The sequence below is a fragment of the Brienomyrus brachyistius genome, chromosome 2 (genome assembly GCF_023856365.1).
Source record: "Brienomyrus brachyistius isolate T26 chromosome 2, BBRACH_0.4, whole genome shotgun sequence".
Taxonomy (NCBI): Eukaryota; Metazoa; Chordata; class Actinopteri; order Osteoglossiformes; family Mormyridae; genus Brienomyrus; species Brienomyrus brachyistius.
In genome coordinates this window covers 9,392,493-9,419,957 of record NC_064534.1, presented here as the reverse complement: position 1 = coordinate 9,419,957, position 27,465 = coordinate 9,392,493, and the positions used below count along the sequence as shown (strand labels likewise).

Below are 27,465 nucleotides of genomic sequence, written 5' to 3'. Positions count from 1 at the left end.
TACTCGTAATATAAAATGAGGTATTCATACTCGTAATATGTATAATATTCAAGAACATAAATCACGCTGTTCTCATATTTGCTCTCAGGATAAATAGTCATACCTTAATCATTAATTCTGGTGTTACACAAAGAAGCAGGACTGCAGGAGAAGCGTAAAAGAAACAAAAACTGAAGTACCGAAGAATCCACCCCCCCCCCCCCCCCCAAAAAAAAAAAAAAAAAACAACAGGAGAAAAAAAAAGCACAGTGGAAGCCCCCAATCCGCGAGGGAGATGTTTGGCTGGGTCAGGAGGGCGTGGCTGCTCCATGCCTCAGGCTTCCGGAACGAGCTCTCTGCTGCTCATACCTCACAGACACGATGAAGAAGAGGAGCAGCGTCACCCCCTGGATGCCAGCCAGCAGGAAGAAATAGTAATGCAGGGAGCAGTCGTTGATGTTGCCTGAGGGAGGAAGAAGAGATAAGAGGGTAAATGAAGGGGGCTGAGCAGCTTCAGTCAAATCAACGAACCGGGCGTCGGTGTCAGACTGAGCTGGGTTCTAACACTAGGAAGGGGAAAGTACCATAAGCCCGTCTTGAGAAATTAAGACTTCACAGAAAACTATGGGGGTTCACTAACAGAAACATGTATAAATGCTTCAAGCGCCCAAACATCTCAAGAGCCATGACGGATTAAGAGCCTCCTCTCATTTTGTGATATTTATTGCATGTCGGAGTGACAGCGAGCACTTTATGGCATCCGCCCCAAAAGCCTCAATAACATTCAGACTCCAAAAAGGACCGTCATCCCAGCAAACACCTTTTCCATGCTTTTGGAATACAAAAAAAAAATGCTCCAGTGAAGCAACAGTGCAAGAAATCCTTAAGTGTGCGGATTTGGCCCCGACAAGACAGGCCTTCATTAGACTGAAGGTGGAGGGTGGATGAGAGAGTCCTGCCACGCTGGTATTGAATTTTAAAGCTAGCAGTGCTATCCTTCCTTGCCCTGAACAGAATTTAAAATGTGGGCGGAGCTGAATCTCCCACCATAAGATGCCAGACACGCAGAGAGCTACGGCTGGATTTGTTGTTGTGATTGCATGTCCGAGTCCCTTGAAACTGGAACCAAAGCGAAGTTTAGGAACAGATCCACTACTCCATCACTCAGCCGTCATAGCATTTACTCTCAGTTTTACTGAAGCAGAGTTTAGGAACAGATCCACTAGTTCATCACTCAGCCGTCATCGCGTTTACTCTCAGTTTTACTGAAGCGAAGTTTAGGAACAGATCCACTACTCCATCACTCAGCCGTCGCCCGTGTTTACTCTCAGTTTTACTGAAGCGGAGTTTAGGAACAGATCCACTACTCCATCACTCAGCCGTCGCCGTGTTTACTCTCAGTTTTACTGAAGCGGAGTTTAGGAACAGATCCACTACTCCATCACTCAGCCGTCATCGCATTACTCTCAGTTTTACTGAAGCAGAGTTTAGGAACAGATCCACTACTCCATCACTCAGCCGTCGCCGTGTTTACTCTCAGTTTTACTGAAGCGGAGTTTAGGAACAGATCCACTACTCCATCACTCAGCCGTCGCCGTGTTTACTCTCAGTTTTACTGAAGCAGAGTTTAGGAACAGATCCACTACTCCATCACTCAGCCGTCACCGTGTTTACTCTCAGTTTTACTGAAGCGAAGTTTAGGAACAGATCCACTACTCCATCACTCATCCGTTATCGCATTTACTCTCAGTTTTACTGAAGCAGAGTTTAGGAACAGATCCACTACTCCATCACTCAGCCGTCGCCGTGTTTACTCTCAGTTTTACTGAAGCGGAGTTTAGGAACAGATCCACTACTCCATCACTCAGCCGTCATCACATTTACTCTCAGTTTTACTGAAGCAGAGTTTAGGAACAGATCCACTACTCCATCACTCAGCCGTCGCCGTGTTTACTCTCAGTTTTACTGAAGCGGAGTTTAGGAACAGATCCACTACTCCATCACTCAGCCGTCATCGCATTTACTCTCAGTTTTACTGAAGCGGAGTTTAGGAACAGATCCACTACTCCATCACTCAGCCGTCGCCGTGTTTACTCTCAGTTTTACTGAAGCAGAGTTTAGGAACAGATCCACTACTCCATCACTCAGCCGTCACCATGTTTACTCTCAGTTTTACTGAAGCGGAGTCTAGGAACAGGGTGACTGGTCCATCACAGAGCTGATGCTGTGTTTTACTGAAGGGCTCCATCTAGAAGGTAGAGGGACCCATCACACCTTAAAGTAGAACAGGGAAAAAGAAGCATTTGTTTGCAGGTGCAGTAGGAGCCTTCAAAATGATGAGAAGCTCGAGAAGCACACTGTCAACAGGGCCTGTCTATTAAAGCCCACTCAAGGGATTAGCAAGCCTGCGTGCAGCATACTGGGGGGGTGGTTTAATTGGCAATCCCCAGAGAAGGAATGGAATCGCCCGGCTGGCAAGAAGGGGATCAAAAATTCGCAATTGTTAATTATGCTTTTTCTAATTCCTAATTATACCTAATCACCGCAGGAGAGGCAACTCAGGATGGACCCTTCACTAATAACACCCCCCACCCTCACAGTGTGCCCTACCCGGGGACTGTGCCACATGCTCATGTCCCAGCGAGCATCACAGTCAAACAAAGACTGTCCCCATGACCCAGACTAGCACCGTTCAGGCAGTACCAGGACATTCTAAATCAGGCCACTCATTTAGTTCTGCAGGCTCTCTCCTTCAGGTCACAAAGCTTTTTAGGTTCTTATGACGATGGTGACCTATCACCCCCCCCCCCCCCCCCCAAAATAATTATACTTAATTTTTGCTCTTTATTAATGCAGCGAGTAACTCAACATGGTCGTAGCCTTAGAGACAATCTGCTCTTTTCCATTCTATATTTGGCCAAAGAGACTCCAGTTAAGGACAGGCATAGAATCCCACAGCAGAACCACAATGCTCACAGGGCACCCAGGAATCCGAGGAAGCACTGGACTGAGACAAACCCTTTATGTAACAAAGCACTTTCCAGGAGGAGTCACTAATACCCCCTCAGGGTACGCCCCATAAGCTAACGCTAACATGCATCACTAATAAACCTTAATGTCACACTACTGGCCGCTCACTTGTACGCTAATTTGATTCAGTGTAGAGCCAGCGGACTTGCGGCCTGAAATGATATCTGGACACTCTGAGAAACAATGCACTCTGAAACGATGAAAAGTTCATCTGCATAATCCTTGGGCTGCTGTCTACAGCAGGCACTCCGCCACAGCGCTACCATAATTACCTCCTCAATAAAGCCTTATTTCGCAGGACGACTCCACGGCTCGCTGCTTCCTCAGTGAAGAAAAGAAAAAACAGCCACGAAGCCCCCAGAGAAGCACGCATATATATTTATATAGGCCTCTCTGAGGGATAAACCTGTTTTATCGGACCGCACCAGAAAGGATTTGATTTTCGTCTTCAAAACGTCCACAGGTCCTTGGTCCCTGGCGGGACTGTGGAGGCATGAGCTGCGTTACAGAAACACTGGTGTAACTACAGCATTGACGCAACAACCGATGACTGACAGTGATAAAAGTCACCCTGGCTGCTCTGTTAGCAACCTGGGCCACGTACAGCAACAGGGCGGGTGTCACTATCCTACAGGTTTTTTGTGAATCCTATAAAGAGTGATATATGGTGGGGAAAAACACCCTCTGCCCTGGAAAAGTGTCATAGAGGACAACCGCTTAAGAATCCAATAACTTTATTACACTGTGACAGCCGAGTCTTGTCTGTACAGGAATCCGGCTATAACGTCTAACATGTCTGCAAAGACAAATACGAGCTTATTAAACTGCCGAAAAATAATAACGATAATGATAAAAATGACAAGGAAAGTAGCTGTTGAGTTGGTCTGAAAATGGATGTGATGGGAAGGATTGATATCAGATGCTCATATGTTTTTACGACTGCTGCTTATAAATGAATAATAATATGAAAGATTTCTCTTGAGGAGGCTGCTTGTCAACTGGGAAATATGCTGCATACATGCGTCAGGCGCACATCAAATGCAGCCTGGGCTCACGTGGCAGCAGGTGTGCGCTCCCCCAGGGCCCCGACACACGCCACATGCGGGGCCGCCACGTGCTACGGGGCCCGATTAACATGGACCCGGAAATATTTTATCCAATTTCCCGACACGCCTGGCAAGCTCACTACGCCACTTCAAATTCATCTCCCATAACCAGGATATGATTAAGATTTAAGTAGGAGACCAAAGCAAAAATGTGAAGGACCCCCCCCCCACCCCCCCTCTACCACCTGAATAATGCATAAGGAATAAAACAGCGTGCTCAGCGGGACGCCGATAAACACGCCGCGGGCCTGCTTGTATTTCAAATCGATAACGCCCTGAAACTGGTGTGTCGCAGGGGAGAGCGCCGTGGTGGTCTTAATTAACAGGGAGGACGCAGATTCGGGGATGGAGGGTGGGACTGTTACTGCTTAACCGCGATTTAGTGGTACGGAGAAAAATTGTGAGAAACAGGCAGCGGCCATAACTGCTTGGTAATCGCCCGGCGCAGACCCCAAATGGCAGCAAGACAATTAAGAAGCGAGGCAGCATCACGAGCGGCGCTGAGGAACAGGGCTGGGGGAGCATGCGGAGCGGCCGGCCGCTCACTACCGAGCTCATTACATTTTAGCGGCGGGGGCTGCACGACTGTTTGGAGCCCCTCCTCACCCACTTAACAACCCCGAAAGGCATAACGAGGACTTGCTATAAAATCCATTAAAGGAGCCCATAAATATGTGGCAAGTATTTAAGAGGCAAATGCTGGAGGAAGGGGGGGGGGGGCGGCAGAACTGAATCAATACAGGAGAGTGTGGCGTACAGATGGGGGTGAGAGGAAGAATCTTATTTTCTCCCCGTGTCACCTTCCTTTGACCCGTGTCAGACCTGCGAATGTGCATCACTGGGGGTCGAGAGGGAATTAATCCCCAGAGCAGCAGCGCTGGGCGGTACCTCTATGTGGATTCAGCCTGGCACAGCCCGCCCACATAACCCTGGGGGGGGGGGGGGCAGCTGAATGAGCGCCAGGACCATTAATAAGCTCCATAACAGCCTCTCGTCACACCTTGGCATTTAGCGGAAGCTGTTGTGGGCGCCCCACTGACAAGACCATTATATATCTGCTGTGTCCGCTGGATGTAAAATATATGAGCCTTAAAAATTTACAATGCAGCTCAGCCCAAAGCACATGAGGAGCTGTCGCTGAAACACCCCCAGGCTTGAGCAGTGCATTACGGTATGAGGCTGCATTACGGTATGAGGCTGCATTACGGTATGAGGCTGCATTACGGTATGAGGCTGCATTACAGTATGCCACTGCATTACAGTATGAGGCTGCATTATGGTATGCCACTGCATTACAGTATGAGGCTGCATTACGGTATGAGGCTGCATTATGGTATGCCACTGCATTACAGTATGAGGCTGCATTATGGTACGCCGCTGTATTATGGTATGAGGTTGCATTACGGTATGCTGCTGCACTACAATATGCTGCTGTATCATGGTATGAGGCTGCATTACGGCATGCCGCTGCATTATTGTATGAGGCTGCATTACGGTATGCGGCTGCATTAAGGTATGCCGCTGCATTACGGTATGAGGCTGCATTATGGTATGCCGCTGCATTACGGTATACCGTGGTATTTTGAAATCTTGGCGATAAAATATCATGGTATGATTTTTAGATTGTATGATGGTATGAAAAATGAGATATTGGACATACTGTCTCGGCTTGTGCAGTAACTAATAGCTATGCAGGTCTAAATAAGCTGACCATATTAGTCTTTTTGCTCTCCATATAATAGCACATCAGAACTGCTAAAGCTAAAGAGTTTTATGAATTAGGGCACTTTTCCACCACAACAGGTATTGTACTTTCAGTACTTCCATAAAGTACCAAAAGTATGGTACTTCTTTTGTGTCGGTTTTCCACCAGCGTTAAAAACTGGTACCGGTATGTGTTGGTTTTCCTGCCGGCGCCACTCCTGTTATTATGGTCCTTCACTTTACCGTAGTCCTGCTTAAGTTTTTTGATTTTCAAGCGGCATTGTTCGGTGTTTCATGTGAGCCCCATTTCTTCCAAGCGGCTTGCTATTACGGCAAATAGCAATTTTTTATTTCGAGTCGTGCCGTCCAAATCCCGCTGGATCTGTTCGTCCGACCAGCCTGTGTTTGTCCATCCTTCCATTTTACTTTTTTGATCTTTGTGTTTCTACTGCTTTTTATTTTGTTTCTCGCTGTTCGCTGTGTGTTTCAAAAGATGCCGGTTGTAGTTTGTTTTTCTAAGGCAGGCTATTTGCATAACCAATCAACAGCAAATACGTTTCCCAGTCCCACCCCAAAGTACCAAAGAAGTACCTCAGCTAGTTTGGCACTTTGGGTACTGAAATTTTGGTACTGGTACTCTACCGTAAGTCAACTGAAACGCGAAAGTACTAAAAGTACCGTACATTGTGCGGTGGAAAAGCCTCCCACTCACTGTCCAAACAGATAAACATAAAACAACAGTAAAACAATCTGCATGTCAAGCATGGGCATAAATTACAGGGGGTGGTGAGGGGGGTTGTAACCTGCCCAATAATCAAAACCCACCAATACAACCCCCCAGTAATCATGTCTCCCCTTAAATGGGTAGAGACGTCAACCTCACCAAAGTTCAAACCAAAGTTACACCCTTGATGTCAAAGGCTCACTCAGACATCAGAAGCATATCAGGACGTCTGGTAAACATACAGGAATTACGGCAGTGATATTAATAAAGGAGGCATAAAATGCATTTCATGACCCTTTATACAAGACTCTGCAATCAACTGTATGACCAGTGTAGCATAACTGTACAGCAGCCATGTAGATAATCTCATGTTTACTTGCTGCTACTGCGTTTGGCATTCCTTACTCGAGGGAAATCAAGTATATACTAAAACAAGCACAACTGAAGTCTATCAGCTACTAGATCCGGATTTACAAAGAAACTAAAACACATCGATCCTGGTAAATGTAAGTAGTAGAGGCATTACAAAATTTTAATCATCCTGTCCAGTGGTTAGGAGGCTAAATCCTTAGAGGAGCCATTTTGGATAAATCATTTATACTGAATGTAGTACTAGTCGTGAAGCCATGTAATTTTAAAAAAAGAAACCCGGATTGAGTTTTATGGAAGTGTAGTAGTAAGGCACCTAACCCTAGGTAATAAATAACAGCAGCAGCCATCATGGAAATTACTGTAGATCCGAGACCCCATAGCTTAATGCTCATTTCCATAAGGAGTTTTCTGTTATACGTTTGTAAAGGCAGAACTTGTTTGTCCAAATACACAAATGTATTTTCTATAAAAAGTCAGTGTGGAATTATTCCTAAAAACACACAGGAAAAGAAAGCAGCTACATTTTACTAAAAATGAATTTAATGATATTGCTGGAATGTGACTGAGGGCTAAGGCATTCCATGGTGCCTGAACCATAGAGTCAGGTTCATTCGGCCTCGGACAATGTTTTGCCCTAAGAGCACGAACAGGAAGGCAGACAGTGTTTGGCTCGGCGGGTCAGGGCTCTGTGCCCGTGATAGGAAGGATGCTGTTTCAAATCCCATTATCGGCAGAGTTTTTACTGTTTTATTGTTGAGGCCCTTAACCCCAATTACTCCAGGTACTGGCGATCTCTCAAATGTAGTGGAACAAATACGCCAGCTAATGACAATGCAAAATGCAGAGACCCCAGACCCAAGGACACCCCTTTACTGGCGCCGAGAAGAGGCTACTGCTGGGGGCCTGCAGTTTCCCTCTGCTGTTCCCCTCCACAAACAGGAGCCCGACCATGGACTGCAAGCGCTCAGGTATATGAAGGGGGAGGCTGCTAGGGGCCCCGTGAAAACAGACAGCTCTATTAGCGCTTACAAAAAAGCGGATGGATAAATGCTTTCACTCCAAATCTGACAGACTATCAAATGATTTTGCTGTACTGGAATCTATGGACTGGGTCAAAAGGATGAAACAGGAGTGACAGGTCCAAAACACTGATCATCAGCACATCTGGGTGCTTAAAACCCCCCCCCCCCCCCCCCCCCGCCAAGGGGAATAAACAAGCTGGCAACATTTAGTAAACAAAATGCTCCCTTGGGCCCGATGAGCAGAGTAATGGAGCCGCATCGAGCTTCTCCCAGCTAATAAAAAACCGCCAAGGGTCCAATGGCGTGGTGCATTAACGAGCCATTAGGGGCGCGACAGAGAAGCACCAGTACTTACCACACACCCGCCGTACGGGGAATCAGAGCCCCCATCCCAAGCTCAGCAGGCGAGAGCCATCCGTCTGACGCCGGAAAGCCCACCGTTCACCGCTCGGACAGATTTACACACACCTGCGTCCTTAGCTTGACAGCACTATTTATCAGTACTTACTCTTAAAACAAAACTGACTGCTAGAGGCATTTCTGTTCAGGTTTTTCCCGGCCTGTTCACAACAGCCAGATAAACTGTATAAACTTAAGTGGAATTTAAATCAAAAGTCAATACAGATGACAGATTGTCAAACATTAACTCCTTAAATGCCTGGTGCTGTCAGGAACCCAGGACAATTAAAACTGCCTACTCACAAACTCTCTGGATGCAAGATAAGACCAACAGCTTGGGTGATATTTGGGAATGGGGGATTATAAAGGCCTTCCCTGTAGACAGACAGAGGCCTTTTCCTTTGCTCACAAGGCCATGAGTCTATCCTGGGCCGGAGGGACTCACGATCTGTACTGAGACTCGCGGTTCTCATAACCATTCCCTCCTAGCCAACTCCATGCTGACGTGCCCTCACACACCCGTCTGGTAGTTTGTGGTCTCCCCTGTGAAGGCGGGACAGGTAAGCAGTGGAGGGCCAATAAAACAGACAGGCTGCTTATCATGGGGGGTAGGGAGGGGGGTGCCATCCATTTTGCCCAATGCCGTATGTCCAGAAAGCCTGGTCATAAAGGGGGGGATCAGTGTAACGCTTCCTTGGCATCTAATTCAGATTAATAATACAATTCAGAGGACAGAATAATTAACCAGTAAGAAGCTATGTGGCATGATACAGTATAAAACCAATTAAGCACAATGGCCAGAAGAACAAAAGTGATACTAATAAAAAAACACCCTCCTTAGTTCTTATCCATTCATACTGCAAAAGTGTTTGCCAGATAAATAAGACGAATGTGGTCGTGCCCTCGCCCCCAAGCGCCATGGGCCTTACCGAAATCCTTGTGTGAAGACATCCAGCCAATACCCCTGAGCGAGACGAGGGCCAGCAGGCCGGAGCCCACAAAGGAGCCAATCCCGGAGAAGAAGAAGAAGAGTCCCATGATGGCGCTCTGCATGGACTTGGGGGGCAGCAGAGTAAGCAAACTCCAGACCTGTAGGGGGCGACGGCAGGAGAGGCATTTTGAAATTTGTAGCTTTGCAATCGTAGTCATAGATTTTTATAAAACTGAGCTTCCCCTCGTGGGAACCTAAAAATTCCCCTTGTGGGGACATTGTAATATATACATAACCCACACACAGGAACTGTGCACATTGGCAAGGCTGGCGTTGGGGGGGGGGGGGGGGGGGGGTTTCCATGACGCATCATCTAAAGTAGTGAGTGTCAGACAGCAGAAGTCAGAAGGAGGGCAGAAGAGAGCGTATTATTCCCCGAGTTTGCTGTCCTCAGTCTCGGCTAATGCATTTAGTGGGTGTTTGGGTCAGAAGGGGTTTTTTTCCAGGTTGGGCTGGACCATAATTAATCTATGAAGTTCCAACCCACTGATTTGGTTGGGAAGACGAAGGGAGGTGACGGTGGGGGGGGGGGGGGGTGGACCAAGAACATTTTCTGGTCTCCAGACTCTTCAAATATGCTATAAATGCAATAAATCAATAAAATTAATAAACAGATGACCCCCCCCCCCGGCCAATCATCTGCCTGCTGCCAGACACTGGCAGCTTCACGGTATTTCAACGTTATGCCACTCTGCTGTCCAGTCGCAGCCACAGCTGTTAAGACAGATTACTGAGGCACATCGGGTATGGAAGCTTCCGGACTCATTTCTCACAAGAGAATATTACCATGAATTAGCGCGACATTCGCGAGCACCTGCACAGGGAAAAGCGGGGAGGGGGAGAGAACACACACAGGGCTGCCCCTCCTCCTGACCCAGCTCTTGCGTCTGCAGTTTGCACTCAGCTGCCACTGTGACTTTTGACCTCTGCATATAACCGGGAAGGACCCTCGGTAAAATGAATTAACTAGACTACTCAGTGTCTGGAGACCAAGAGGGATTTTACGTAAAGAGCTCTGAACGTTAGGCAGAGAAACCATTTTGGATAAAGGTACCTGCCGGGTGACCAAACAGTATGAGATCTTCATCTCCGATCCTTCTGGCCAACCCCCTTAAAAACACAGCCAATGAACTCCAAAGCAGGACCCATCTGAGACACTGAGACTGATCTCGCCATCACACTGGACTCAACTCGCACGACTAAAGGCAGAAATCATACAGCATATACGCACAGACCAAACAAAACACAGAAGTGCCAGTTTTTCCAGGAAAGGGGAAGCTGATAATTGTTTCTTGATCGCTTCAGAGAAGGTGATCAAGTAGCACCCCTGGAAAATAACACCTAGAAAATATATAACTACAGATCAAATCACAAACACCATGGTAAAGGACCCAGCTGATAATAACTGGTAGGTTCACAGTCACGGTCCAATGGTCTGGCTGCTATAGGCCGGGGGCCCACTGGGAGCCCGCAGAGAGGCTGATGCAGGTGACGCGATTAGGCTGACAAGCAGACCTTTCCTCTGGATACTGGTACACGGGGCAAGTCCAGTAGAGACTGGGGCCCAAAGGGCCCTGAAGTGACTGTAGCAGTCTAATAAAACATGGGGAAGGAGGGGAGGTGACCTTTCCCCACCCACGACAGTGAATTATTTAGAGCTAGCAGCTGAAATATTTAATTTTCCCCTCTCTCTCACTCCCCAGTGAGTGCGAGGATGTGATTTTTCTTTCCCTGGATATAACACTAGCCTTTAACGCTTGCAAAAGAGCAATATATATAAGTAAAAGCTCCTTGGGGGGGTCAGTGATACACACGGCGGTGTGCTCCCAGGGAGCCAGGGCACAGCCTGCACAGCCCCTCTCAGCACAGTCCTGATCACATGTCTGTCACCTCGTTTCCATCAGGGTGTGCAGAAGACCAGAGGAAGTGTCTATTTTTTGCGCTGATTCAATGTTGTTTGGCACTTTCTGTTTGACACCACTACTTCAAGAGTACTACTCTCACTTCAAGGGACCCAGTGGGGAGTCAATGTACATCCATCCATCCAATTTCCAAACCGCTTATCCTATTGGGTCGCGGGGGGGTCCGGAGCCTATGGGCACGAGGCAGGGAACAACCCAGGATGGGGGGCCAGCCCATCGCAGGGCACACTCACACACCAGTCACTCACACATGCACACCTACAGGCAATTTAGCAAGTCCAATTAGCCTTAGCATGTTTTTGGACTGTGGGGGAAAACCGGAGTACCCGGAGGAAACCCCACAACGACATGAGGAGAACACACAAACTCCACACACGTGACCCAGGCGGAGACTTGAACCCGGGTCCCAGAGATGCAAGGCAACAGTGCTAACCACTGCACCACCATGCCGCCCTGAGTCAATGTACATTTTCTTAAAAAAAAACAAAAAAAAAAAAAAAACAACAAAATTATACCCCTCCCTCCCCCACAACCAGCAGTCTCAGTCCACTTCCTCCATGGTGCGTGTCACTGTCAAAGTCAACAGGAGGAAGAGGCACCAGATCCAGCCACGAAATGTCAGCCACCTTGGAGGCATGTGACAGATAAGGTCCCACACAACCCCAGAGCATCAAAGAAGGGCTTCAGTATCCCAGACAAACTGGCCGGCCTGGTGCGGCCCAGACCTGTAACGAGCCCGCAGTCTCCGGGTGGCACCCCCTGCCTCGTCAGCCTTCTCAGAGCGGCACTTACAACCTGTTAGCCGGCGATCGAAGTGCTGCGAGACTTGGGCTGGAGACGGAGAGCGAGGGAGGCTTCATCCTGGGTACCTCAGTGCCATTATTTCCACTCTGTCGCAAGGACCCAGAGGCACAAATGTGCTGACAGAGGTAAAACCAGGACAGAAACACTTCTCATCAGTACGGGGTAAATATACCAACACTGGCAGTCACGCCTGAAATTCACATGTACCCTCGGAACTGCTCCGGTACTTACGTAAACATCGCCTCCCATTTATACAGCTGTCCCTTTCAATACAATCCACTGTATTTTAACACAGCGATCAACAAAGACTGTGCAACTGTATGGACAGAATAGCATTAAAAAATAAAAATAGAACATAGAAAGACAGGAGACTGCTAAAGCCAGCAGGCGGAGCAGAGTGACCCTCTGCTACATTGCCTACTTCTCTAAGGGCACTGGGGGCAGCAAGGCCGGCCACTCGCCGTGACCTTCACAGATACCCTCCTCTGACAAGAACCTCCGCGGACGCATTCGCAGGGAAAAGCAGCCAGTCTCCCTTCCCCTTCTGCGCCTGTGCAGGTGGTGGGGGTGTCATTGCTTCCCAAATCCGAACGTCTGTCAGACTGTGGTTCACAGGGCCCGTAACGGAAGCGGCTGAAATTGCTTAATGTGTCACGAGGAACTGTCTCACACATAGAGACGGGGGTGGCTGCGACATCACTGTTATACACTTTATGACAACCTGCATATGTATGTCATATATATTATATATATACATTATGCATTCGCATACTGTAATATATAGTACTACAGGTGTTTTATTTAGGAGAGATTCTGCCTACATTCCAGAAGAGAGTAAATTTGCTTTTGGAAAATCAAACACACATGGAAGCACACGATTGTAAAAATATGTCACGTCAAAGGTCAAGAAGAGCCAAACCATTGGGCAGAAAGCAGAGATTGCAAAACCCTGCATAAGAACCAAGGTAGCCTAGCAACCACAACATTGACAGGATATAACGATGAAAGTGGGGTGCTGGTATTATTTGAGCAGTTTAAGACATCTCTCGTTTGTCCATTAAAAAGTTTGGCGGCCCAAACTGTGTCAGGGGTCGTGGCAGACAGGACCGTCGATTAGACCACACTCATCCTCACCACAAGTGAGGTTAAAAGCTCACACAGACAATGAGTTTTTTTTTTTAAAGGTCTCCCGCAATGACCTTGCTGCCAGTGTCCCGGAGAATTACAGTGGAGGAAACCACAGTAATCAGTCACCCTGTCTGGGGGAGTAAAACGTGTGCAGCCCGCGGCCACTGGTGCTGCCACAAGACACTTATTAGTGCCAGACGAGCCGCGTACGAACACGGCGGAACATATTCCAAGCCTTTTGTTGCCCTCCAAGGCGCCGCTCGCTGAACAACAGGGAGACCCAGTGGCAGGACGGGGAACAACAGGTGGGGCCCAGATCAGGAGGGTGACATGGATAATGAAAGGGAATGTACAGACACAGACAGGGGCGGAGCAGTAAGGCAAAAGCAATGCAGACAGGAAAGGGAAATCGTGCTCTTCCACACGGGTGATCTGGTAGCGCTGTGAAGGGCACACGCGCGGACACACACAAGTAGCTGTTTTGTGGCAGCCTCTCCAGTGAATGCTCTTGCGCCTGCCACTCTGCCCTAGATCTCTCCCCTTTTCTTAGGCAGTAGGCAAGGCAAGAGACAGGAGCTTGCATGTGAGAAGGCTTCAGAACGCGGGGCTACAAATCAGGGGGCTTTGCAGAGTACAAACAGAAACTGAAATCCAATGAAAGGTACACTCAGAGCAGCTCTCACAATTATAATGATAATTATTATGCCTGTGGTTTATTATTAAGGTAGCTGAAGATCATCATCATCATCATCGTTATTATTATTTTTTGAAGGGTGTTACACATAGGAGCTGACTCGCTCTGTTCTCAATAGGCCATATTGGCCACCCCCTCCCCTCAAGTTCAGAGTCAGCATTTTCCCTGATTCTGGAACATCGGACCGAGCTGGGGTGAGGGGCATCGTGTCTAAATACAGGAAAAATTCAGAAGATGACTGGCACTCCTTCCTGCCTGAGGCTCATGCTGCGGAGAGCCCCGGGTTATTCCGGAGGGGGTCCTCACCGCCAGAGGCCTACCTGCCTGCCTGCCTGCCTGCCTCGCTCCCTTTAAACCACAAATAAAACCACGGAGCGGCTCTGTACTGCCAAGGAGATGTACGCTCTGTGGCTCCTCCAGACCTCTCCTGCCACTCCAGCTCGGCTTTACCTGCTTCTACGGTAATAAAATCTCACAGCCAGCGTTTGCTTCCCCTTCCCGGTCCTCCATACACATCCACCCATCCACCCACTTATCCAGTACAGGCTCACGGGTGGGTTGGAGTCTATCCCAGGAAGCACACGGCACAAGGCAGGAAACACCCCAGATGGGTTTTATCCCTATACATTGATGGCTATTTCTACCAAAGAAGACATACACCAGGTCAAGGAGACAAACGGGTAACGCGCCAGGTTACATGGGATGCCCACCCCTTCGCCCAGGCCCAGTCATGCAGCACTCACCCGCGATGCTGGCGAAGATCTCGCTGATGCCAATTAAGACGTACTGGGGTACCTGCCACCACACAGGCAGGCCAGAGGCATGGAAGGTCACCCCACTGATTATCTGGTCAATGGTGCCATGAACTCTGATGTCCTCCAGTCTCTTGGTCTCCAGGATGCCTACAATAAAAGCGTACGTGGTCAGAACCCAGCCACCCACATGGCAGCAGTCTGTCCCAGGCGGCATTCATACGGTGCGTCCAGGGAGGAAAGTCCAGGGAGGAAAGTCCAGGGAGGAAAGTCCAGGGAGGAAAGTCAGCTAAATCCCACCCCACCTGCCCCTCAAGGGAAAAGGCACACACGGTTCATTCAGAAGGCACCGGTCCCATAGCAATGCACCAATCTCCGGCCATGCAAACTTCTCGATCAGGGAGGCGGCCTGCATTTAGCTACCTCCAGGGCTTCTTTTTTAAATAGAAAATACCAGTGAGCAGGGCTCACTGATCAAAATTTGTACTGCACTTGCAACTAATGCAACTAAGCTCCCAAGAAGAAGACCCAATGGACCCCCCCCCCAGACACACACACACATACACAGACCCACACAGACCCAAAGCCCTCTAGCACCATCCTTAAGATCAAAGGCACACTAGAAGGATTATTAGACATTCAAGACCGGAGGGACCCAGAACAAAAAAGACGCAAACGACAGACAGGCATTATTCCGGCGGTGGGAGCGGGGGGTGTGTATCCAGTACAAATTTGTGCTGCACCCCAAAATGTTACGCTATCTCTGACCTGTGCACTGAATTAAATGCCAGTTTTCCTAAGCTACTTATTAGTAATGCTTCTGTGATTTATATGTTGTAAAGGACAAAAAACAGTACCAAAAACAATCATGGATAACAGATCATTTATAAAGGACCCAGAACTATGACAAAAATAGATAAGATAGATAAAGAAATCACCTAGCAACACCACGGCTCTGGCAAAAGCACCAAGTGACCAAGGGGAACAAAATAAGCCCCTCTCACAACACCCAAGATCCAAGGAACAAGCTCAGCTGGGCTGTTTGTCCCCTTACTGACAACATACTGCTTTAAGCTGTACTGTACTTATTCATGTATCCTTTAAAAGAGCGCTGACCTGAAGGCAGATGGAGTGAGTCCCGACAACGTTCCGGCACACATTAGCAGACAGCAATCGGGAAGTCCAAACTGGGACGTGACCTGGTCCATATAATTTCACAGGAAGGCACATGACCCCACACAGACTGACCCAGACTAGTGACCAACCAAAGCTAGATATAAGAATAATCACATATTGGCAGCCGCTTACCAGCACCGAGCTATAAAAGGCTACAGCTGCAAATCCATGGAGGTATTCAGCTGCTGTACCCTTGAGCCGGGAACCTGAACAACTGTGTTTTAAAAAAAAATTCCCAGCTGTTAAATTAATCGTAGTATGACTTTGAACGGTCACCCAAGACAAGGTTGGGGGGGGGGGGGCGTCAGTAGGGTGGCAGCATGAGCGCCCTGTCCCAGCTGCTGCTGGGGTGTCCCGATTTCACCTGCGAGAGAGGAGCACCTGGTGACCCCCCCACCCCACCCCCACCCCGTGACCCACAGCAGCAAACCTCAGCTGTAAAACATTTCCTCTCCACCACTGTGATTTCCTACTGCTTCATGCAATATTCCACTTTCACTCTCACTGCCTTTATAAGCCTGTCACCTTCTAATAAATAAAACATTGAAAATAAAATATGGCTTCTCTGTCATTTCTGTTCTTGGGAACAAACTCATATTAATATTGTAGCCAGCAGAGAAAAAGTGCTAATTGGGATTTTTTTTTTCCCAGGGAAAATAAAACCTATAAAAGGACAACAACGAGAAGCATAATAAGTGTAATGATGATGTATGACATTCTCTGAGGGATGGCTTCCTGTGCGAATCAGTGGCTGTGGCATGGCTGAAGCCCTGAAACACCGCGGCTATTCTCATCCGACGTTTAAATATGACCGATAGCGTTCCTGCAGCAAAGCGGGCAGCCTCACCAACCAGGAGGTCCCCAGATGCAAACAGCCCAAAGGTCAGCTCACAAGGTCCAATGACACCGGGAACATGACATGACACAGCAGACCGCTTACACCTTCACTACATTCATTTAGCATCTTCATTCATACTAATGAAGGATGAGAGCCTGGTGCAAACATTAACCTGGACTCTGTCATACTGACCACCCATTCGTAGCTCATTTACACCTAAGGCAGCAGTACAGATAAATTCCTATTCAGCAAAGATAGATCACAATATATACATACATACAAAGCACTACACATCTCCGTATGCAGTCATGTCTGCTTGTGTATATGAGAATGCTTGTTGTAGTTGGTTCTGCTTTGACTGGTATTTCACAGGTTCATTCATCTTCCACCTGGAACCAATCCCAGGAGGGACAGGGTAGGAGGGAGGGGACAACCAGTACCGGAAGAAAGCGGAAAATTAAACAAAGCAACCTCCAGAAAAAGGGTTTGTTGGGTCTGCTGCACAGCGAATTACAGGGAGGCAGATCTGGGTCCCAGACCACTGCATGAAGTTCACAGCTGTGGAGCCACACAGCCCTACCAGGCACAGGAAGTGCAGATTTCAAGCTACAACCCCTTTTTCTCACTTCTTCTTGAAGTGAAGTCTGGGATTCCCCAACAGCTGGGGGGGGGGGCTTAGACCTGCTCAGTGAAGACCACACATGCTGTACCATGCTCCGGTTGCACAGATGGAGGCGGTGATTCAAAAACAGCCTCATAGCCAAACAGCAGGAGCGCACTGAGGTTTCCACACTGTCGACCTTCCCCTTTCACTTCTCAAATCGCTCCTGTATCAGCCCAGGCGGTGAGGGGTCACTATGCTCCCTGACATTTTAAAACCCTTGGCATTTATCCAAACGATGCAGAGTTCCTCTCACAGATCCCCATGGATCGTCAGAATACAAAACAAACACCCTTGTTTTGGAGGTGTTGTGCCAGATGTCACTTATGAGCTGGACCTTTTCTGATGTACAGAATATTAATGTCTTTGTGGAGAGTGTTGAAGCTCAGTGTAAGGCGAGAAGGTCCGCTCAGCTCTACCAAGGACCACAGGGCTGACTGCCAGCACTCAGTTTTGGAACAAACCCAAGGTTCTCCACCCCTCCATCACTGCTTATCCAGCACAGCCAAGATCTTACACCCACCTGACAATTCTTCTTTGCAACAAGTTGTCGACTTCTTAAATATTTGCTAATAATATATAATAATATATAATTTGGCAGCTCACATACCCCCTTCTGACACACAACACAGCATGACTGCTACGACACCAGTCCAAAGCGGAAATGGTTTCGATTCAAACTCGGCACCTAAAAGAGCTCTAAAAATAATATCAGTTTTGGCAACACAACACTGATGCGGCGCTCGCTGCGGCTACATCAGCATGGACAAGGCCCAGCCGGAGTCAGCTCTGTTCCGTATAGACGGCCGGCCTACCAGCTGCCACGGCGGACCCCATGACGAAGAACATTCCCACGGAAATTCTCTTGAGCGGGGAGGGCAGCAGACCCCGACGGCGCAGCATGGGGTCCACCACCTTGTCCTTCAGTGGGATCAGCAGGAGGATGAGCACGGCGTCGAACATGGTGAGCCAGGCTGCCGGGAAGCGGAACGACACCTGTGAGACGGATGGGAAGACAGATTACCAAGCTGGTCAAACGGCAAGAGGGTGCCACTGTGAGTGGGGCACAAAGAGGGCAGGGAGAGGCCTGGCACATGAGATTCAGACAGAAGACGAGCGGGTGACCTCACTGAACTAAGCACAATGCTAGCGCCACCTCTGGTCAAAGCCTGATATATCCAGGGAGAGGAAAAAGCCAACTGTGATATACAAACAAACACTAAACAATGGAGTAACAAGAAGGATTGCAGCTCTTATTCTGAAAGTCACTCATAAACTAAATGAATATTATAAACATCCAATTAAAAGCACTGGAGGTAATTCACTAATGAATAAAAACTGGTTGATAAATACTTTATGGAATGAGATGAGAAGCAAAATGAACTGAATTTCAACTTAAAGGATGCCAAATTACTTCCATGATTCTTTTTGAAATGCAGCGATGTTTAAAATTAAGGCTTTCCATTTCAACACGAGAAAAACAAAATAGCAATTTCAGGCTGTACATCTCTTTAACTCAATCCACTCTTGTAATTCAAAGTTTAAAATGCCATGTGTGAGTTCACAATCTCGAGCCGAGAGAATTAAACTTTTCAACGCACAGAGTTAATTTTATAATTCAAGAGTTGAAAATATCCAGGCCCCCACTTGATGAGCTGAATGGGCTGAATGAGCAGAGGGGGGCCAATCCCCCCCCCCAACTGCAAAATGCAAAACTGGGTTAAAAAAAACTCATAACTGAGCAGATCTGCAGATAATGTTTAGGTTTGGTTGTATTACAGCACAGATCCCACAGCCTTGTGGAGGTAGGTGAAGGCTGACTAGGCACTAGTCTTTTCAAACCATAATCACAGCTGGTGAGCAGACGGGGGTCAGGGAAATTAAAGTGCACCCCACTTACAGCACTAATGATGAGAGAACCAGAAATAGAAGGATGATGACGTGATTTATTATCAACCTCCAACAGAGCGAACCGGACACAGTGCTCTGAAGGGAGGCCAGATTACACTGCCTCAGAGGCACAGTCAGCCGGGGTGACATCACGAGTTAAGTGACAATGCCGAAGGCGGCACTGAAGAAATCGTGAGTGAAATGGTGAGTGTGAGCAGCGAGTGGGACAGCATTTAGTGTGTGTTTCTAGAACAGCACAGCACAGAAAACAGACTCCAGGTTACCATGCAGTTCCCGTCATAGACTTTGTTAGTGCGGGTTAGTGCGCTGTGCCTTTGATCGAAAGGTCGCGGGTTTGAATCCCAGGATCAGCATAAGGAACTCACCACTGGGCCTTTGATTAAAGCCATGAACCTTAAATTGCTCCAGAGACTGTTTGACCCTGTCTTCACAAAAACTGTATTTTGCTCTGGATAAAAGAATCTACTAAATTAACAAAGTTAAAATCCAGACAAACCAGTCTTAATTTGAAACCCACTCTAAAAAACACACTTCGGCTACCCTTGGCATCACTCTGTGTGTGATTGAACATTGCCCTTTCACGGCACTGAGCAATGACTGACTTCACTTTTTTACAGTTTCTGCTTAAAGTATTTTTGGCTAGAACTAAAATGTGGCTTTACGGATTACAGCGGAGACCTTTACCAAAATGCGGAATACCTATTCTGGGTTCTGCTTTGTCCTTGAGCTGAGTGATTCGGAAAAACTACAAAGCCACTAGGAAGAAATAAAAAAAGAAAAAAAAAAAACAGCACTGTCCAGCATTACAGCAGGCAAAGCGATTAAAACAAATAGATAAAAGGGGCTTGTGTGAGTTTCCACACACTGAAGATCACTACGCTGCAGCAGCTAATGCTGAGCGAGTGCCTTTGGGGTGGCACCCAAGAGGTCTTCACGGACTGAGAGAAATAAAATCCCTAGCGGCAGAAATCAGGCGAGCAAATTACACATTTGAGGAAGAAGATATGGGGGAGGGGGGGTCGGCGTAACACAGCTATGGCTGCAGCGCATACGTTGAAGCCGTTGGGCTCATGTGAGCACGAGCATCATTTTCAACGGGAATACATGAGCCAATTTTTTTATTAATTTTTTTTAAATTGAGCACAAAATGTTAACTAGACAAAGAGAAGTAAGAGTTCTATAGAAAAGTGATGGGGCAAAAGTGAGAATGTTTCGGTTCACTTTCAAAACTGGTCACTTCCTTTACAAACTGCACACATATAAGCTTTTACGCACACGCACTAATGATGTGCATTTCCATCACTGAGGCGACACGACACACATCTCGATGCACTGCCTACGATCCGATACATTAGAAATACAGATGAAGAAACTAATAACCAAATAAACCATATGTACAAAATTATTGGGACATACCTCCTGATCACTGAATTCAGGTATTTCATTCAGACCCATTGGCACAGATGTATAAAATCAAGTACCCAGCCATGCAGTCAGGTTTATAAACATTTGTGAAAGAATTGGACATTCTGAAAAGCTCAGCAGATTTAAGTGGGGTTTGTAAAATTTCTTCCCTCCTGGATATTCCACAGACAATAAGCGGTATTATTGAAAAGTGGAAGCGTTTAGGAATAACAGAAACTCAGCTACGAAGTGGCAGACCACATAAAATAAAGTGGGGTTACAGAGTGCTGAGGCGCATAGTGTAAAAAAAAAAAATAAAAATCTCCAACGCTCTGTTGTTGACTCAATAACTGCAGAGTTCCAAACTTCCTCTGCCATTAACCCCAACACAAACTGGCCGCCGGGAGCTTCATGGAATGGGCTTCCATGGCCGAGCAGCTGCGTACAAGCCTCACATCACCAAGCGCCATTCCAAAAGTCAGATGGAGTGGTGTAAAGCACGCCACCACTGGACTCTGGAGCAGTGGAAACGTGTTCTGTGGAGTGACGAATCACGCTTCTCTGTCTAGCAGTCTGATGGATGAGTCTGGGTTTGGCGGATGCCAGGAGAACGTTACCTACCTGCCTGCCTGCTTTGTGCCAAGTGTAAAGTTTGATGGAGGAGGGTTAACGGTATGGGGTTATTTATCAGGGGTTGGGCTGGGGCCCTTAGCTCCAATGAAGGGTACTCTTAATGCTTCAGCACACCAAGACATTTTTGGTCAATTCTATGCTTCTGACAACAGTTTAGAGAAGGCTGTTTCTTGTTCCAGCATGAAAGGTCCATAAAGACATGGATGGGTAAATTTCGTGGGGAAGAACTTCACCGGCCCACACAGAGCTCTGACATCAACTCCACTGAAGACCTTTAGGATGGACAAGAACGGAAACTGTGACCTCAAAAATGCTCTTCTGGATGAATGGGCAAAAATTCCCACAGACACTCCAAAATCATGTGGAAAGCCTTTCCAGAAGACAGGCAGCTGTTATAGCTACAAAAGGATGACCAACTTATATTGATGCCTATGGCTTTAGAATGACATGTCATAAAAGAGTTCCTGGAATAGCCAGGTATAATAACCAGTACTTCAGTCCAGATAGTGTATGATTCAGCCCATTTGACTCAGTTTGATTCAATGCGATATGATGCACACACCTCTAACTCACGCGAGATTTGGCGGTGAGACGTTATGAGAACTGGCCACTAACAGCAGTGGAGAACCGGAGATGACAGAGCGCGCTTGAGAAATGCTTCAGAGAAATTTCTAAATAATAAAGGAACAGGGCCTCTACTAATAATTTTTAAATCAGATTTTAATGACGCAAAGATGTCATAAACGATGGATTTTGTGTTCATCCCAAATAATATCTGGTGCACACGTTTTTAAATCAGTGAAATCGCATAGCGAACTTTTATGCAGGTGCACCGATGCAAATCTGTGAATCTTACCCACCCTAACCCACACAGAAGCAGGACAATCAGCAGCAGGTTTCTGACCTGTGATTATTGGCACAATCTGCAAGGCAGGATAAAGCTTTAATCCCTCAGGTTTACGCCCCTCCTTCCAGCTGTCGCGCCGGCTGGAGTCACCACGGCAAAAAAAAAAAAAAAAACGAAAGCTTGTAAAGCACAATCTAGGGAAGAGGGGGACAGGGAGGTAGTGTGCGAGCAGCTACCCGAGTCACAGAAGTCCTGGAGTAGATCAGAAAAGCTGATCGCCTCCTACCTGGTTTGGGGTACTGCTGTTCGATGAAACATTCCAGGAAAACTCTGGGATTCTCAAGTGCAGGCTTTGGAGGATATACGTTGTCTGCATCTGTAGATGCAAGAATGGGATAAAAAAATTAAAGGGCCATCACATCAGTCCTTTCAACAGACTCCAAAAAACCTTTTCACTTCCCCCCCTCCAACTATGAATCATATGCTTTTAAGCCATCAGCCGGACACATGCAGCTCTCCTAGGCACACAGTCATTTCAGCTTTGTAAGCTTGCTCCCTGCAAGTGCACACAGCACATGCCTAATGGAAACTCACCTGGAAGTACACAGTCCAGTAGGGAATGAGTGCCAAGAAGACGGGGATGATTTTTACCAGGGCCTTAAACTCCTCCACCTTCTCCTCCGAGAATGCCCCCCCGTAGGTCACTTTAGCAGTGTCCAGTAGCCGTGGTCTAGGACTTCATGTGGATGAAAGTAGCAAATCAATGTCATTTCCTCCACCCAGCAACTGTGATTGAGCTGCAGCCCCCTGCTGCAGTTGTAATTGGGGGTAATAAAAGTCTGTGTGCTTCCGCTAAAAAATACAGCCATTTTAGACCGTGCAGCAAGATAAAATGATCGATTTAATCTATGTGTTTCAGAAAGCCCTGACTTTAAAATATGCACCCTCGGCCCCAGCACAAAAACTCTGTGTCAAAGTCTCCTCTCTGGAGGAAAAGCCTATTCAATCGGTTCCAGGATTGGACAAGTTAAAGTATTCAAAGTCAGGTTTTCAAAAGAGTTCAGTTACTCAGGTTCAGAGTCAAACAATGACACTCAAAAATAACTTACTTTCTGAGTTGGGGGAGGGGGAACCAAACGCAGAACACAGCAAAGGGGTCAAGGTGGGAGCTAAACCTGTGGAACATTCAAAGCCTACTGGCAATGCCCAGCTAACTAGTGAAAATGTGTCCCACTTAATCTCCGTTCAGTTTCAGGGGCATAAGATCATAGAGTCATAGAAGAGATGTGGCAAAAGCCACACTTTCAGGCAACTCCTCTCGCTCCCTGCTACGTGTCTGACAGTCTACAGCTCATGGCCCACCTAGTTACATGCTCTGATCCTCCTGTATTCCTGTCTGAGGATGACACTAACAACTAATAGGATATATATGAAAGAACATTTCCAAAAAATAAGGTACCACACAAAACATGAAACAGCATATACCAGGTATAATGATATAAAAAAAAAACTGTGCTACACAGAGTTAAGTTCAAATCGACAGTAAAATTATTATAACAGTATCTTTAATGGTGGCCCAGGGTAACTGATGCGACAAGCCTGGGGCTGGATTATCTTACGCACCGGAGTAGATGTGGCTCCTTGGGCCTGCGGGAGGAGCAGCAAACGAAACTGAGGATCTTGAACATGTCGGTGAAGGCACTGCCGTCAGCCGGCTTGGTGATGAAGACGGTGCGCCCCAGGAGGAAGACTAGGAGGGACACGCCCAAACATACAGCTGGGATGACATAGCCCAACTTGAAACTAATGTTTTGCTGGATGTAGGCCACGCCACCCAGAGCCATGATGGCCCCCAGGTTGATGCACCAGTAGAACCAGTTGAAGAACCGCCGTGTTGCCTCCGGTCCTCTGTCTTTTACCTGCCAGTCCACAAAGATTACCACCATCATCATCATCATCATCATCACCACCACCATCAGCATCATCTATGGCATGATTTCTAATGCCACAGCCCCCAAAACTGTTATTTGAACAAACCCAGTACATCACAGGTCTCCAATCATTTTTAGATTCAAGTTACTGTTACAACAAGTCAAGGTGGTGGTGGTGGGGGGGGGGAGCTTGGTAAATTTCTGAGGGACGAGGTGGGGATGTCCCTGCAACAGAAGATGTTGCAATTAACTGGGAATGATCGACTGATTCAGCTATTAAATATGGTTCAAATGCCAACAATGTACAATCCTGGGGGAAAAAAGGCACAAGGGAATCAAATGTTTACAGTTACTATCAATAATGACAAATAATTAATCAGAAAAATATGACTTAGATGAAGAATGTTCACAAAGAACTCATCTCATCGTATTGTACTGCAAAGTAAAAGACTGCTTTAAAAATAGGACCACGAGATGGACAAAGACATGCAAAAAATTTCCGACCCAGGAGTAAACTCAACAGTAATCAAGAGGATGATTTTGAGTTAACCAATTCTCAGTAAAAGAATTTGACAACCTAGGCCCTTATTGTCCTTCCCTATACTGTCTGTAATTACCTCAAATTCTGGAAAAACTTCAAGCAAATACTGAATTCTGAAAATTTCAGTTTGCAAATACATAACAACAGTTTAAAGCAAATTCTGCAGATTAGGACACAGCTTAACTTGTGCATGTTGAATGTTTTCCTAGTGTTGCATAGACTCCCTCCCACAGACATCAAATCCTGTCTTAGATAAGTGGTTGGAAGATGGATGGGTAATTCTGACATCTTGTGGGGTTAAATAACAAACGAGTCATCATCTCTCCTAATGCTTTCTGACTCATCAAAAAACACAGAGGGCTTTCAAAATGCCCCCTAATTAACAAAGCCTGGCATATTTGTGATTTAGTTTAACATAAGCCTTCTGAAAATATGTTAGCTGCAACAAATGTGAAGCAAAGTTCTCAGAGTGTCAAATATGGAGATCAACACTGACTTGTTCTTCATTTAAAAGTGTGAGATTGAGGTTCTGAAGCATGCCCACTGAAACGAGAGCCGGATGCAGCGAGTTCTGCGGTGGAGGCAGATGCCCTTTTATTGACAGCTTTCATGAATTCACAGACTGGGTTATCATCTAGGCCCCAAGACCCATATGGAACAAAGCATGACTAAGTTGTGGACCATTATTGTGTTTCTAAGAACTGTCAAATCAATAGATTCCTGCAAGCCTTTGGACAGAAGTAATTTATAAAATTTACGTCACTTCTACACCCATTCTGAATTAAATTTCATTTCCAGAGATAGTATCATCTGCCTTGTGAAGCAGAACAGAAGACGACAGATGCCCCATCCTGGCAATGTCGGGTTACTGAAAGTACAGTGACCCAAGTACAGCAATATAAGGCCAATCAAATCCAGTTAGGGAAATGTATACTATATTCAAACACTCAAGTACAAAAGTCCACACGCACAGGCCCAAAAAAATAGCCATCAGGCCTAGATTTCCCTAAAACGGTATATTAGTATATTAAAGCCATAGTCGTTTGTCTCTTCAATCTGCTGTATGTCATACACAAGGTTTGGTGCAAGTCTTTCTGGGGCTTCTTCACTACATTGATAAATAAAAACAAAAACTCAAGGCCTCAATCATACTAAAAGCCTGGAAGTGCAGGTAGTGAGAGCCTGCAGTTATACAATCTGAGCCACAGCAGCTGTACGTCCAGTCCTCTTTTATTGTTGTTGTTATTTTGGTGTTTAGATGCTGCTTTTGACCAAGAGACTTTACATAGTCACAGTCCAATATTTTAATGTTAAAGTATTTCTCAAAGGAATAAGAACAGTACCCAGTCCAGGAACTGAAATCTTCAAGTCTGCATCCTTAATCATCAACCCTGAACCATTATAGGTACAAGTGTCCCCCCCCCCACTCACTCACTCACTCACTCACAAACCCACCCACCCCCCAATGAGGGAGAAGTCCTACCTGATCAGCCCCAAATGGAGTGATGTTGGATTTCACCGTTCCAACGCCCAAGGCGATGAGGGCCAGGCTGCTGTATATCACGGTCCCACAGTAAGGAACGCGAGTGGGACATGACACATTGCTGGGTGGCGTGCTGTTGAAACTCAGGCACTCCGGGGGCTGCACAGGGAAGGCCATTTCTTCCCCGCACAGGGCAGTCTGGGATCCTTCATCCGCCACAAAGGGGAAGAAGAGGATGCCAGCCAGGTACAGAACCAGGCTGACTGCAATGGTCCAAAACTTGCTGAGGCAGGCATCCGCCAACCAACCCCCAAACGGAGAGATCAGATAGGTGACCCCCATGAAGACTAGGGGTGCCTGGCTCGCTTGCGTACCCTCCCAGTAGAAGGGCTTGCTGTTTAGGAAGAGCACCAAGTTTGAGGTGATGCTGTAGAAGGCCACACGCTCCAGGGACTCAGCCAGCAGGATGGCAGCACAGGCCAGCCTCCTGCCTTGGAAAATGGACACAGGAGCTCTGCTGGCAGTCCCTGAACTCTCCAAGAGGGGAGTCGTCTCGCCCACCTCCCTACTTGCCATGAGAAACCAGGCTTATGCAACAACCCTGAGGAGAATATTAAACCCTACAAAAGAGAGAAGGATTAGCAATGGTATTGTCTAAATGAGGAAAAAAAACACACAAAACTAAGTCAGTCATTTAATTTCAACAACCCTTTCCACCCAGCGGAAAACTTCAATGATGGTCCACAAAACTCAAAACATTTCGATAACGCGTTTGTGATGTACCTTGGGAGCCAATATTCCCGCCCCCCCCCCTTTACTTTCCCCGTCTTAATTGTTGAAAATTCAAAATAAAATAAAATAAAACATTTCCATAATGGAGCGATACCGCACATATAGCTTTAATTACGTATGTGACTTGCCTTTTAAGTGATATTATATGGTAATAGTAAACAGATCCATTTTCAAGAGGCATATGATGTCTGACAGGTACAAACAGTTGATCATAACGCTTCATGAATGTTTAATGCAACAACTGAACATCTAGTGTGCAGGGTATTGCCAAAGTTTAATATAAACATGCCCGCAAAAGTAACGCATGCTGACAAAGTATATATATTAACTAAAACGTTGATGTTAGCTTGTAAGCTACCAAAAGCAGACAGGCTAATCTACTAAATAAACACCGAAGGTTGGTTACCTTTTATTCAGCGTCTCCTCCTCAGCTATTCACCGTCGTTTCCCGACCATTCCTGAGGGTACGGGAATAATTATCAGCTTATCCTCCAGAAGTCAAAGCAAAGTTTCCTCACTTCCACACAACACACTCCTGAAATAAAAACTTACAGTTAGTCACAGTACTGCCGCGTGACTTCGATAACAGCCCCTATCCTCCTGGCATCCGATTGGACAGAG

At 46.8% G+C, this 27,465-nt stretch overlaps 1 protein-coding gene across 1 annotated transcript; it reads right to left on the bottom strand.

Moving 5' to 3' along the window:
- Window positions 1-21: 21 nt before the first annotated feature.
- Window positions 22-27,441, bottom strand: slc15a4 (solute carrier family 15 member 4). The gene is given in 10 exon segments (XM_048989852.1): window positions 22-442; window positions 9,266-9,398; window positions 9,400-9,425; window positions 14,619-14,777; window positions 18,118-18,298; window positions 22,384-22,473; window positions 22,692-22,833; window positions 23,721-24,016; window positions 26,053-26,672; window positions 27,251-27,441. Coding segments are annotated over 9 exon segments (1,758 nt in total). The 5' UTR covers window positions 26,629-26,672; window positions 27,251-27,441; the 3' UTR covers window positions 22-287.
- Window positions 27,442-27,465: the final 24 nt, after the last annotated feature.